This window comes from Labeo rohita, chromosome 15 (genome assembly GCF_022985175.1).
Source record: "Labeo rohita strain BAU-BD-2019 chromosome 15, IGBB_LRoh.1.0, whole genome shotgun sequence".
Classification (NCBI taxonomy): Eukaryota; Metazoa; Chordata; class Actinopteri; order Cypriniformes; family Cyprinidae; genus Labeo; species Labeo rohita.
The window spans coordinates 5,742,088-5,756,259 of record NC_066883.1 but is presented as its reverse complement, the minus strand read 5'-3'; the positions used below and the strand labels follow the sequence as shown (position 1 = coordinate 5,756,259).

The 14,172-nt window shown below is 36.8% G+C and overlaps 2 protein-coding genes across 3 annotated transcripts in view; one reads left to right on the top strand and one right to left on the bottom strand.

The window, feature by feature from the left end:
- Window positions 1-3,322, top strand: part of si:ch211-235m3.5 (BICD family-like cargo adapter 1) — a 21,931-nt gene extending 18,609 nt beyond the window's left edge. Inside the window, exon 10 of one of the 2 annotated variants that reach the window (XM_051129737.1) lies at window positions 1,871-3,322. In XM_051129737.1, coding sequence (XP_050985694.1) covers window positions 1,871-1,999 — 129 coding nt within the window. In that variant the 3' untranslated portion in view covers window positions 2,000-3,322. The remainder of the gene's footprint in view (window positions 1-1,870) is intronic. The other variant, XM_051129738.1, reaches the window with a different exon arrangement.
- LOC127177463 (Fc receptor-like protein 2) lies at window positions 2,002-14,172 on the bottom strand. Its single transcript, XM_051129750.1, has 11 exons — window positions 14,043-14,172; window positions 10,441-10,713; window positions 10,235-10,366; window positions 9,944-10,084; window positions 9,566-9,847; window positions 9,153-9,398; window positions 8,949-9,071; window positions 6,960-7,061; window positions 5,715-5,801; window positions 5,422-5,481; window positions 2,002-2,066 (listed from the first exon to the last, which is right to left on the bottom strand). Exons 1-11 carry the CDS (start codon window positions 14,170-14,172, stop codon window positions 2,002-2,004), a joined length of 1,641 nt encoding a protein of 546 aa, XP_050985707.1.

The following is a 14,172-nucleotide window of genomic DNA, read 5'->3' as shown; positions in this document are numbered from 1 at the left end:
GAATTTTAGTATTCGTTTTAATTTTAAAGTTTTAGCTATTTTGTTAGGTGTTTATTTATTTACTTAGTATTTTTTGTTTTATTATTGTAAGTCTATAAAATAATTTTAATGTCAATTTTAGTTTTAGTACATTAAATTAAACTAAATTAAAATGAGAAATGTTGCCTTGGCATCATTTATTTTACTTCAAGAAACTATAATGTTTTTGTATGGTTTGTATTTAGTTTTGGTTTTAGTTTTAGGTATGTATGTATAATACTCCTATACTCCTAAATGTTGAGAAACATCATTTATTGTTGCTACATTTCCTAAAAAAAAAAAAAAATAAATAAAATAAAATAAATAAATTGAAAAACTTTCACATTTCTTCATTGCTATCAACTAGCACACATTTAAATACAATTAAAGGAGTATTAAAGTCCACTTCCAGAACAACAATTTACAAATAATGTACTCACCCCTTTGTCATCCAAGATGTTCATGTCTTTCTTTCTTCAGTCATAAAGAAATTATGGTTCTTAAGGAAAACATTTCAGGATTTTTCTTCATTTAATAGACTTCAATTGTGCCCCTGATTTTGAACTTCCAAAATGTAGTTTAAATGCAGCTTCAAAAGGCCCTAAACGATCCCAGTCAAGGGAGAAGGGTCTTATCTAGCGAAACGATCTGTCATTTTTTTCGAAAAATAAAAATTTTTATACTTTTTAAGCACAAAAGCTTGTGTAGCACAGGCTCTGAGATGTACGTTCACGACACTATGTACTATTAAATCACTTCGAAAGGTCACACGGAACGTAAGCAGAACTACAGACCCAGTGTTTACAAAGCGAAGTTCACATTCTGAAGTTGTAGGAGAAAATAAGATGGAGACTTAGACGTGATTCGTAGTAGTGATAGGAAGTTCAGATCATTTTACCGACTCGGACCTTTGAGTCTCGTTTAGCAAAATGAACAAATCTTTTTTCGAGTCATTTCGTTCATTTTAGCAAAATATAGTTAAAATGTTACGTGTTACTTCTCTAACACATCTACTGCTTACACAAACGTTGATCACACTACAAACAAGACAAAACTGTAATGCTATAAGAAACCGAAAAGATTAATTCATTGTTTACCTGGGTCTTTAGTCTATGATTAGCTCACCTCACCTCTTATCTGACAAGTTTTCAGGTTTGAGTTGTTCGTTCATCATGTGACAGCCCCATAAGATGAACGAACGACTCCAAAAACCAGAAGACTTGAAACAGGTGAACTAATTCCAGTACAGAACCTAATAGGATGTTGCGGATGCACAACTGAACGAATCACTCACCGAGATGACTCGTTCTTCCCGAGTCACATTAAAGATTCGTTCAAAATGAAAGAATCGTTCAAGAATGACCCATCACTATTTCGTAGCATCATGGATGCGCATCTCAGAGCCTGTGCTTACACAAGCTTTTGCGCTTAAAAAGTATACAATTTTTTTTTTTTCGAAAAAAATGACTTATCGTTTCACTAAATAAGACTCTTCTTCCTCGGCTGGGATCATTTAGAGCCCTTTGAAGCTGCGTTTGAACTACATTTTGGAAGTTCAAAATCAGGGACACAATTGAAGTCCATTATAAGGAGAAAAATCCTGAAATGTTTTCCTCAAAAAACATAATTTCTTATCGACTGAAGACAGAAAGACATGAACATCTTGGATGACAAGGGGGTGAGTAAATTATTCGTAAATTGTTGTTCTGTAAGTGGAGTTCTCTGTTAATGATTGGCAGAAGAAAACATTTATGCTGATTTGTTGTATTTGCACCCAGCACTTACATGCTGCAGTAGATTTTTAAAACGTTAGTATTTATTATGTTTATGAACTATTTATATGTTCCTGCAGGATGATATCCAAATTATCATCAATCAGCAGCTAAAGATGCAGCAGCAGACAGAACAGCCTCAGAAGAGATCAACGGGTCGTCTTTCTTTCCTGAGTAAGTCTAGACGTCCGTCCTCTTCCCCTCGGTGATATCAGAGATCAGCCCGGAGCAGAACCAGACGCCCTGGAGAGACTGGCTCAAACGCAGCAAATAAACCTACATACAGAAACATATCAGACACTCATGGATTATGATCCACCCATATATGCCAAAGACACTGACCGTGTTAAAAAACTGTGTTTGGAAAAAAACAACATACCTTTTCCAAGAACAAACTGCAAAAACATGTTCACGTTTCTACCCAAATTTTTAAAAACAAAGCGAAGAAATATTTTGTATTAAGATAATGAAACACTTTAAAACTTAATGGAATGTCATTTTAGAAATGCTAATAGAATGTGCTGAGACTTTTGTCTTCTTGCAAAGTATGATTTCTTCTTTCTTTCTGTTGTCTTTGGAGTGAAATGTTTTTTGTGAGATTCAGTTGTATATTACAACTATTTATAGTTCATGTAAATAATGAAATAATGAATACAGTGACATCATGCTGGTCATGATTGAGTTGATTAATGTTGTTATGTAATCTTTAATAGAACAAAACATTTACCTGAACTGCGCATGAAAAGTATGTGCACATGAAGGAATGTGTCAGAATGAAATACTCCAGATGGTGCTTAAGAGTTCAAAAACTGACATTGTCCAGTTCACTAATGCTCTGTATCATATGAAGGAACTGTAGCGCTCAGATTTGTGGTGTTTTCATTATTTACAGTATAATGCAATGATTCAAATGTTCATGGCTAAAACCTCTTAAGTACTCTTATGTATATCACTAATCCAGTTTTGTTTTGCAAGTTTTGTATGTAATTTATATCTTTGTCAATATGACATTTGTACAATTACATTTGTATGTATAACACTGTCTTTAGGATATTTTTAAGAAATTCATTTGCACATCAGTTTTCAGTAAAAGTATATTAAAAAAAAATCAATTGTATAAAGCATTGTAACACTAGTAGACACTGATCTGTTCATTTAAGTTGATCTATCAGAACATGCAAGCCCAGTGGGCAACCCAGTGGGATGTTGGAAAGACATCAAACACTGGAGAAAAAAAAAAAGGTCAAATATGCAAATTAAACTGACGTCAAAAACTTGATTGACATTGATTTGATGTAAATTGAATGTCAAACATATTGCCCTATGTATATATTAACCATGGGGGATTCACTTACTATTTTCACCGTTACCACTGGAAGAAAAGTGCATGTTTCACCTGTTTTTTGAGGTCAATTTTTATGTGAACTTGATGTTTTTCAACATTTGCAACTGCAAAATGTCTTTCATCTGATTTTTGCCATGCTTAAATTATTCCACCATTCTTTTTGATAAAGCTACTGTTTAAAAAATACTTCAGATTTGTCATATTAACCCCAAAAGCTACATTCCCTGAAGATACAAAATTATCAAAAGGATTTAGAGTCATTAAATGGTTTAGAAGAAATAGTTACAAAATCAGTCATAACGTCAAAAAGCTTAGACTATATAAACCAACTCAATAAAAGTACTATAATTAAATTACAATTCTGTCATTAGTGTGTATAGGTGACACAAAAGGAGATCATTTAGAAGATTTTGGCAACTCAAAAACCATACTGTATGACAACACATTATAGTAATGTTGTCCACTAGAGGGGACAAGGTAATTATAATTTTTTTTTTTTTTTCTCGTACACATGAGCAACAATACTTTATGAGTAAACATAACATGTTTCGTGCATTCCTGATGCTCAGGGCACTAATAGCAATTTTTTTTTTTTTTTAAATATCCGTAATTTATATCAATAGTAATCAGATGAAGGTTGTAACACTAATATTGTCCTCCAGAGGATAACAAATCCCATTAGATCTCAAATTTTTAAAGTCTGCTTTCATGATAACATAATAATAAGGATTAAATAAACAATACAATAACTGAGCAGACTATTATTATTTTTTTCCATATTTATTGAGTTTTTAAAACAAAACATTGCACAAATATTTTGGTGCGTTAATATTCTCAAATATAAACAATACAGAAGTAATTTTTTTATTAATAAAATTTGTTAATTTAAATATGTGTAAATTATAATAAAAGACAACTAAGAACATGGAATGTTTGATACTGTGTATCTTAAAGAACATTTAATAACAAAAATACCATTTCAAAAGTTTGGGTTTAGCAAGGTATGTAGCAAGGCTGTATTTAGTTTACTAAGTAAAGTTATATATACATATCTATAGGTGCATCTAAAAAAATTGACTATTGTGAAAAAGTTTGAAAAAATTTTTGTTTGTAACATTTCAAAAACTGCAACTTTCATATGGTCTAGATTCATTACATGTAAAGTAAAACATTTCTAAAGTTTTTATTATTATTATTATTATTAGAGCTTACAGTCAAAAATTCAGTATCTCAAAATATTAGAATATTTCCTAAGATCATTAAAAAAACGAATTTGCAATACAGAAAAGTTCAAGTTCTTTAAAGTATGCTCATTTATGCACTTAATATGTGGTCGGCAGCAAATTCCTTGCTGCTAGCTCAAATTACAGCATCAGCAAAGTGTGAAATGTAAGTGATCAGCCTGTGGCACTGCTGAGGCACTATTGAGCCTTCAGATTGTCTGTATATTGTTGGATCGACTGTTTCTCATCTTTCTCTTGAAAATATCCCATCTATATCCCATATCCCATCAAAAATTATAATCTATAAATCTAGAAGAGTAAATACCTTTCTATTCTACCTTTCTAAGGCTTTCTATCCAATAAAATATTTTACAGTTAAACATAGCTAGATATAGATTTTCAAAATAGAAATGTAAAATGATGTTTCTGCTACTGACATCTACATTTAAAGACATCTTTTCCAGACCTGGTTATCAAAATTTTTCAATTCCTTAATTTTTACAGATTTTCCAGGAAATGGAAACTTGTTCACTTACTCAAAAGTCAGATAAGAAATGGCCTTACATTTAATATTCTGTTCTCTCACTTGTCAAGTAATAACCTACTGCCTTTGCTAGTATCATCTAGTAAACCAATTCACACTGCAGTGCTAAACCATAGGGTTATCATTTTTATTTTTTTTCCTCCATTCTATAATTAAATACTAGCATGCAAACTTTCTCACACACATGATGGTTTGAATCACTAATATTGAGTGCCAATGAATCTACTGCCATCACATGCACAATATCACAAAGATTATAAATGATTGATGATCCTGGTCATTTTCCAGTCCTTCTCAACAAACACTCATCAGTATCCTGGGATTGAAAGTTTCTTCTCTTGGTATTTTTATTTAACCTGCTCATACATTGCATAGATGCAGAACCTGAAAATATATATAAATTAATTCAAAATGCACATTTAATTTTTACATACAATATTTCATTTTATTGTTAGATTCTTGATTGTGGTTTGTACATGCAGTTTTCTTGTGAATTGTGATATTTTTAGTTTGACTCACCTTGATCTGTTTGCAGTATTAGATTAGAGTAAATGCAGCCAGAAGTCTCCATTTTATTCTCTAAAAAATGGCAAGTTATATCATTAGCGCCTACCCTATGTCCAATTGTCAAATGAAATATCAGTACATTTATAAAATCTCTATACAACTAAGGTATATTGTTCAGCGGTCCATTTTAATTCTACATATATATTACACTAAAATTATATGATGACCAAACAGACGTTTAGGAAAATATCGTGGTCATTTTTGTTACTGTTATCATAAGCGCAGAGACTTCTGTTTTAGTTTACCATTGTTTTCTTTCTTTTTCTTCTGTTTTGTTGGAGATTTCAGTTCAATCTCAGCATACACATGTTCAGAAGACTCACTTGCACTGTCTGCAATGAGGGAAAAGACACTTGGTTTCATTTGATTTGCTCTGCAATTACCACAGTGATAAGGATGGATTTAATTTCCAATTCGTTTAGAAATAAACTACTGTTCTTACAATTATTAACAGTTGCATAAAGTCATAAAGATGAGCAGTTCCTGTAATAAAATAAAATAACATAAAATAGCACACACATATTCACTGATCAGTCATAACATTATGACCAACTTCCTAATATTTTGCTGGTCTCCCTTTTGTAGCCCTGACCTGTCGAGGCATGGACTCTGTTAGACCCCTAAAGGTGTGCTGTGATATCTGGCACCAAGATGTTAAGCAGCAGATCCTTTAAGTTCTGTAAGTTGTGAGGTGGGGCCTCCATGGATCAGACTTGTTTGGTCAGCACATCCCACAGATGCTCAATTGGATTGATTTGGAGGGCAAGTCAACAGCTCAAACTTCTTGTTGTTGCTGTTCTGCAGCTATGCAGCCCCATATGCATCCAACTGTGATGCAGTGTGTATTCTGACACCTTTCCATCAGGACCCGCATTAACTTCCTGAGCAATCTGAGCTACAGTAGATTGTCTGTTGGCTCCCCATGTGCATCAGTTAGCCTTGGCCACCCATGACTCTGTCCCAGTTCACCACTGTTTCTTCCTTGGACCACTTTTGATAGATACTGACCACTGCAGACCGGGAACACCCCACAAGAGCTGCAGTTTTGGAGATGCTCTGACCCAGTCATCTAGTCATCACAATTTGGCCCTTGTCAAACTCACTCAATACGCTTGCCCATTTTTTACATCAACTTTCAGGACAAAATGTTCGCTTGCTGCTTAATATATCCCACCCACTAACATGTGCTGTGATAAAGAGATAATCAGTGTTATTCACATCACCTGTCAGTGGTCAAAACGTTATGCCTCATCAATGTATACACACACACACACACACACACACACACATTGTAACATTGATTTATTGTTATTAGTTATTCGCTGTCATTTGCATCGATGAGTCACAGAGGATCTCACAATCTTGCCTTTATGTGGTGATTGGATGCCGCTTTACACAAACGCAAAATTTTATAGAAACAATTTTGTTAGTTAAAGATTATCCCTCAATGTCTTGCATCTCAGGTTGTAAAGATTTGGGTAAAGACTGACCAGACAGCAGCGTATTATATCCGGCTTCACTCTGGCTCTGGTCTGATGTCTGGCTGCTGTTCTGCTGTTGACTGACAGTAGAGGGAGACTGAGATCTTCCACCTAAGCAAACACAAAAGTTTATTAATAGCATCTGTGGACCCAGGAAAAACGGAACTCTTTTCAATTCACAAAAAGCTCTTCAGAGTAGAAAAAAGTTTCTTTAGATTTTTAAAGGGGTCCTTTTATGCTTTTTCACTTTTTGAATTTTAGTCGGTGTGTGGTGTGTATCTTTGGGCATGAAAAAGATCTAAGAAGTTACAAATCTCAAAGTCCACTCCAAAGGGAGATTTTGTTTTTAAAAAATCTCTTTTCAAGAACTACAACGAACGGCTCCTTTGGACTACAGTGTTTGTTAAGGATATGATGTCACAGAAATTCAAATTGTTGAGGGGAGAGTAGGGACAAGGTGAAGGATTAGCCTAACCTCTTCAACGCTGCAAAAAAATGCAGTGTTACTTAGATTTTCTGTCTTGTTTCCAGCCAAAATATCTAAAAATTCCTAAATCAAGAAAGATTTTCTAGACAAGTAACAATTATTGTCTTGTTTTCAGAAAAACGAAGTCAAAATTAAACAAGCAAAATAATCTGCCAATGGGGTAAGCAAAATAATCTAGTTTTCTGCTTGAAATAAGATGAATTTGCTTACCACATTGGCAGATTATTTTGCTTGTTCTAAGCAAAAAAAAAATTGACTTCTTTTTTCAAAAAAAAAAAAAAAAAAAAAAGATAATAATTTTTACTTGTCTAGAATTTTTAGATATTTTGGGTGGAAACAAGACAAAAAATCTAAGTAACACTGCATTTTTTGCAGTGAATGAGCCGCAGCGCGGTGGGTATAAACACAAATATTGACTAGAGTGGCCGCTTCAGAGCAGTAACGTGCCACAGACGTGTGCAGTGTGTGGTAAGAGATTTATTAATCATGCAGTGTAGATAATGTTAGCGTCACTTATAACGCAAGTGTTTATTTAAAATGCATAAACTTGAACACTAGAATATACTAGGCTAATCATTGATGATGTACTTTGATAATGTTAATGTTAGGCTGCTTTTAGCCTTATGCTGGAGCTGGTTTCGGACAATAAAAGTATGTAAAATAATTAAATCAATACGATAACATCATGTATCAGCGATCTCTAAGGCTGAGGATAGGACCCAACACTACTGTAGCATCCTAGGTGTATATGACTTCCTTCTTTCAGACGAATGCAATTGGAGTTATATTACAAATTATCCTGGCACTCCCAAGCTTTAGAACGGCATAGTCCAAAGTCTGATGAAATCTCTTCATCAGTCCAAAACAAGTCAATAAAGTGCATCCATAAAAAGTGCCTCACATGGCTCCGGGGGGTTAATAAAGGCCTCCTTTAGTGAATCAATGTGTTTTTGTAAGAAAATTATTCATATTAAAAACATAAGAATCACTTTAATCTAAACTGCTTTGGCAAAGGGGCGTAGCAGGATGGAAACACTGTCTAACCAATCACAACACATTTTGTTTTTCGGAAGGCGGGCCTTTATTAAACCCGGAACTAATTGAGCCATTTGTGCCAGGCTGGAGAGAACGCTATTGTAATAATGTAAATTATGTGAAAAAGAATGCGTTTTTTCCATCCACCAAGCATTAAGAGCATAATCTAGTACAGCCCCAAAACAAAATCAAGACTTTGTAAAAGAGCATAATAGGACCCCTTTAAAATGTTCTTCACACATAAGAAAAAAGTGATTCTTCTTTGGCATAACTGTCAAAACCCCTTTTGGAAGCTTTATTTTAAAAAATGCTAAAAAATGCTCCGAAACCAGCCAACAAATCATCTTTACGAGATTGGGAGGCCAGTTAAGAAAACTAGTTTAGGCTGTTGTTGTGGGATAGTAGCTCACAATGTTTAGGAACAGAGCTAGTGCCTGCAATCATCATCTGCATGCATCATGATGTTTTAATTTAACCTTTGTAGTTTCTGTAGCACCACAGGAGGACAAAGCAGACAATGATCAAAACTGTGACAGTCAGTCCTGCAGTCACTCCAGTTATTATGGGTTTGAGACCATCAGATCTTGAGTCTGCAGAAGCTGAGATATATTTTTACATTTAGATTAGTGCTGTAAAGTGTACAGAAATATTTCTGTAGTGTTTCTAGTTCTTATTCTCACCTCTGACTGAGATCCAGCTCTTGGGTGACTCTCCTCTCTCTGGGTGTTTGCAGTAGTAGAAACCCTCATGTGACTTTGAGACAGTAGTGATGCTCATCTCTGTAGTTTGATTCTGGATGAGTGATCCATCTTTATAGAAATCAGCTCTGAGGTTTGGTGAGGTTGTGTATCGATATAAACAGCGTAGAGTCAGATGATCTCCTTCAGTCACAGGATGAACAGGACTCTCCAGAATCACACCAGATACTGAAACAGAGCAAACATGAACTTATTGCATACGTATACTTATATAAACAATATGATAGCCTTGCATGTTTTTAGCCCACTAATGCTTAATGCGCTTGTTTATTCATCCTACCTCATGCATTGATAAACTGCCAGTGAAATTAATAAATACAGAGTCACAAACTCACAGTGTATAGTGATATTAACAGGATGATGTTTCTCTCCAGATTCAGACTCACACCAGTACACTCCAGTGTCTGATGTGTTGGTGGAGCTGATTGTACATGTAGATCCTGTTTGTGATCCTCGACGTAATGATGAACAATCCCCCAGTCCCTTGCGGACTGTGTATCTTCTCACTCTCCATCCAGTAGAGTTACTCTGGTCCTCACAGCTCAGAGAGAGAGAGACAGATGTGAAGTGTTGAGTTCTGCTGGGACTGACGATCAGAGAGACTGGAGGAGAAACACCTGAGATGACAATTACAGCTTTAGAGTCTCAGATTTGAGCACAGAAACTCTCTTTATTAAATATGAACAAATAGTTTAAGTTCTGTTTGAACTCACCAGTGACCCACAGCAGCTGTGTGTTGCTGAACTGTGTTTTATAGGCTGATTTCTCTCTCTCTGCTCTGCACGAATAAACTCCTGTGTGATTTAGAGCAGCAGAACTGACAGTGTAGTTTCCTCCTGCTCCTCTGCTGCTGTCTGAGAGCAGATTATAATGACGGCTGTTCTCTGTGATACCAGAGAATGTATTCAATATTAAATGGTATCTTGGTAAAATGATACTTTAAATATTACTTATTTTGATAAAATCAGCTAGTTCAGTACCACATGAAGCACATTATAACTTACCTGCTGAGACAGTTAAAGTGAACCAGCTGAATGTCCAGCCTGTAGAGAAACTGTAAACCTCACAGATCAGAGTCACTGGATCACCTTCAGTCACCCACTTCTGTAGAGAAACACTTAAAACTGCTCTGGGATCTGACATTGAGAAATCACTCATTAATAACACGTTAAACGTGTTTGTGTGTGTATGAATAAATGACCAAACTCACCTGATACTGTCAGTGTAACTGCATCACTCATTTGTGACCAGCGTGATCCTTCTGTCTCTGATCCTTTACAGGAGTATTTACCTGCGTCAGACTCAGTAACAGAACTGAATGTGTGTTCCTGTCGATTACTGAAAACACTGGTTGAACCTTCTTTATACCAGCTGTAGCTCCAGCTAGTGACTCCTTCACCATATATGTCACATCTGAGAGTGACTGTGTCTCCTCTGAATACATGTTGAGCAGGTTTAATGGTCACTTTGGCGTTTGGTCTTTCTGTACAATGACAAAAATCACAAAGAAAATAATGTAAAAAATAATTAAATAAATACAAGTAAAATGTTTTTACTGTGTGAAGGCTTGATTGCAAAACACATGCAAAGTCAAGTTAGACTTAAGCATTTTTCTATGTAGCTGTGCAGAACCATTGTGACTGCCACCAGGTTCATTTCGGCACTACTTAGGCAAGCCCGACAACATGAAAACCTATGAATAAATGTCACATGTTGTCATCTCGGAATTACGTAATTACGACATGGCGTGTAGGCAGCACAAGTCTCAAGTCAAATCCGAAGGTCCACCTAACTGTGCATCCAGGTGCCACAGCCTCTGTTGGTAATCTGCGTATCTGCACTCTGGCCATTGACGTGAGGCACCAGGAATCTTGATTCGTTGACCAGGCCACTTTCTTTTAGTCATCCACTCTCCAATCTCGATGATCTTGGGTCCATTTCATGCATTGTTGGTGATAGCGTACAGTTAGCATGGGGACCTGGCTGGGTGGTTGGCTTAGCAGACCCATAAGCAGAGGGCTGTGATGAACTGTGTGGTTCATTCTGCTGTGGTTCACTACTGTTTAGCTGCTGGTGATTTGTCACACTGTGGCCCTGTGGTCACAGTGAACATTGCACGACAGTTTCCGCTCCCATCTGGCATCATTAAGCTGCAGACGACACACAAAGGGGCTGTTGTTTGGATACCACTAACTACAGCAGCATGTGAACAACCCACAAGGTGCACTGTTTCTGAGATCAGAGTTCCGAGATACCATGCCATCACAGTTTGTCTTTTAGCAAACTCTGATAAATCGGCAGCTTATCCTATTCTGACACTGAACACTATCTACCCACATCTGGTTCTCAGGTGATATATATACTGCGTTTTTTTGGTTGCCAGGCACACTCATTTCTCTAGGCTGAGGGTACTCATAATATAATGGTTCATCGGTGTATATTAATTATAAAATGCAAAAAAGTACAGCTGCATTAAAAAATTATTCAACCCCCTGGACCAGCAGGACATTTTGTTGCAGAGAATTTTTGTAAAACCAATTCAAGGCATCAGTACTCTATTAGAGAAAGTTTATTTACAGACATTTGAGAAGTTCTGAGTTGATGCATAATTTAAAAAAAAAAAAAAAAAAAAAAAAAAAAAAATCAAATTTGGCTAAACTTTCATGTCCAAAATTACTCAACCCCCAAAAGTAAAACTGGGTGCAGAATCTTTTTGTAACGTGGGGTTTGGGTTTTGTTTGTTCATGTTTTCATGTCTTTTATTTAGAAGTTTTGAAGTTCTATTCATGTGATTCCCGTGCCCTCTTGTATTCTCGCTATTGGTTCCCTTGTTCTATGTGTCATGTTCTCATTGTTCATCATGTGTCATGACCGTTGTCCAAGTCATGTGTCTTGTTTCTCATTGGTTGATTGTTTTGTATATATAGCCCTCTTGTAGCCATTGTCTTTTGTCGTGTATTGATGTTGTTATCCTGCTGTTGGTCAGTCTGTTCCAAGTCAAGTCAGTTTTCAAGTCAAGTCAAGTCTTTGTTTATTGTTTGGATTTTGGATTACTTTTGGGCTTCACATTTGTTTCAATAAAGCTGCACTTGGGTTCATTCACAACTTGCCTCCAGTGGACTTATCATTGCACTATTATTCTTTAAAACCACCAATAAATGCTGCTTGGAAGTGTTTAGAGGCTTTTGTCACCTCTCTACTGCAATCTTGGCCCATTCCTTACCTGAAAAAGCTTTCAGATCCCTAATAATCTTTGGTTTTCAATTTGCCACTGCTTTGTTCCAATCCAACCAAATATTTTCAATGAAAATTAAATCTGGAGACTGAACAGGCCACTCCAGAACATTCTATGATTGATCCCTGAACCAAGGATAAGTAGATTTGGATGTATACTTTGGGATAACTGTCCTGCAAGAAAGTCCATTGATCATTGGCTTCAGTCTTTGCACCAAAGGCATCACAATTTTTGCCAAAATAACCTGATACTTTAGGACATACTGCTGATCCATAGGCCCAAAAAGTTCCAGTTTGGAAGTTCCAGCGATAGGGCAATGCACTACCAAAGTGCAAAAGGGAGGATTTTTATCACGACCGTTGCAGCATCTGAGGGAATTTTGCAAGCTCAAAGTCTAATGTGACCTCGGATTTATGCAAGCATTCACTCTTCTGCCTCTGGAATTATAGTTCAATCATTGTCAAGTCACGTTTTGTATAGTACCGCCCCTGTTAGGGCAATTTCTCACAGACTGAGAATTGCCCCAAGTGTTCTCATGGACTTTTATACAAAGATTTTATTATTATTATTATTTTTATTATTATTTTCAAACTACAGGCACTGCAATGCTATCTCTGTGGGTTCTGGGAGGGCTAGCACTAGCATGCTTTTGTTATTATACGTAACCTGAACTTGTGCAGCAATTGGTCAGAACAAACATAACTCTAATAATAAAAAATATGAATACAGGACTACTCTGTATAGGCTAAATCAGGGGTGGGGAATGTTGATCCTCGAGGGTCGTTGTCCCTGCAGCGTTTAGTTCCAACCCTAATCAAACACACCTGAACAAACTAATCAAGGTCTTCCGGATACAGATTGGTATTTTTTTTCAGGGTTGGAGCTAAACTATGCAGGAACACCAGCCCTCCAGTATCAAGGTTTCCTACCCCTGGGTTAAATAAAGCAAACCAGTTTACCAGTGAAGTTTTGATGGATGTAATGGAGGTACAGTAAAGACGATTACAATCAGTGACACACAGGAATCGTACATTAGTAGATGTGCACAAGTCTGTTATTATTAGTGTGCAAATAAACAAACTGTGTATGTGCGCTCTCTTTATGGGCACATGTGTTTTATAATGGACACTCGCTGAAGAAGCATGTTTTTATAGGAGTTTGCTATGGACAGTGCCAGGGCCATCTCTAGGAATTCTGGGACCTGCCTGCCACGATTTAGAAAGCTGACATCTGTGTGATCCCGGAAAGGAGCTCTGCCCACTGCAGCGTGGTTGAGGGTAAGCTATTAGTGGATCTAGGTGAATGGAAAGTGAAGGAGGGTCTTACAGACAGGGATGCTGAACTCTGAACTCTCTCGTCCTTTCCTCTTCGGAACACTCTGTCACCCCTGCTCCCACGTCCGGCCCAGAGTGGGCTGCGGTTCCTATGTCCTGCCCAGAGAGGGTTCGGGTTTCCACATCCAGCCTAGAGGGGGCTCCCGTTCGTGAGTTAAGCCCAGAAAGGGCTCCTGTTTTCAAGTCAAGCCCTGAGAAAGACTCCTGAAAAAAGTCTAATCCAAACAGGGCATCCCAGAGAACCCAGAGACTTACAAATGTCTGCCTTCCCACCAGCTCCTGCCTCCTCCTCTGCTGTCGTCTGGCAGACCCTCTGCTCACCCTGAGCCCTCGATCTGTGCTGTAGGCTAGCCGCGGGTCTGCTAGTCTCCAT

What these genes read in the sequence shown, in the direction of transcription:
- LOC127177463 (XM_051129750.1), bottom strand. Translation starts at nt 14,172, where the DNA reads ATGGAGACTAGCAGACCCGCGGCTAGCCTACAGCACAGATCGAGGGCT. An exon ending in AGACATTTGTAAGTCTCTGG is followed by an intron (nt 10,714 to 14,042) that starts GTTCTCTGGGAT and finishes GTCATTGTACAG; the next exon opens with AAAGACCAAACGCCAAAGTG. An exon ending in ACAGCTGCTGTGGGTCACTG is followed by an intron (nt 9,848 to 9,943) that starts GTGAGTTCAAAC and finishes TTGTCATCTCAG; the next exon opens with GTGTTTCTCCTCCAGTCTCT.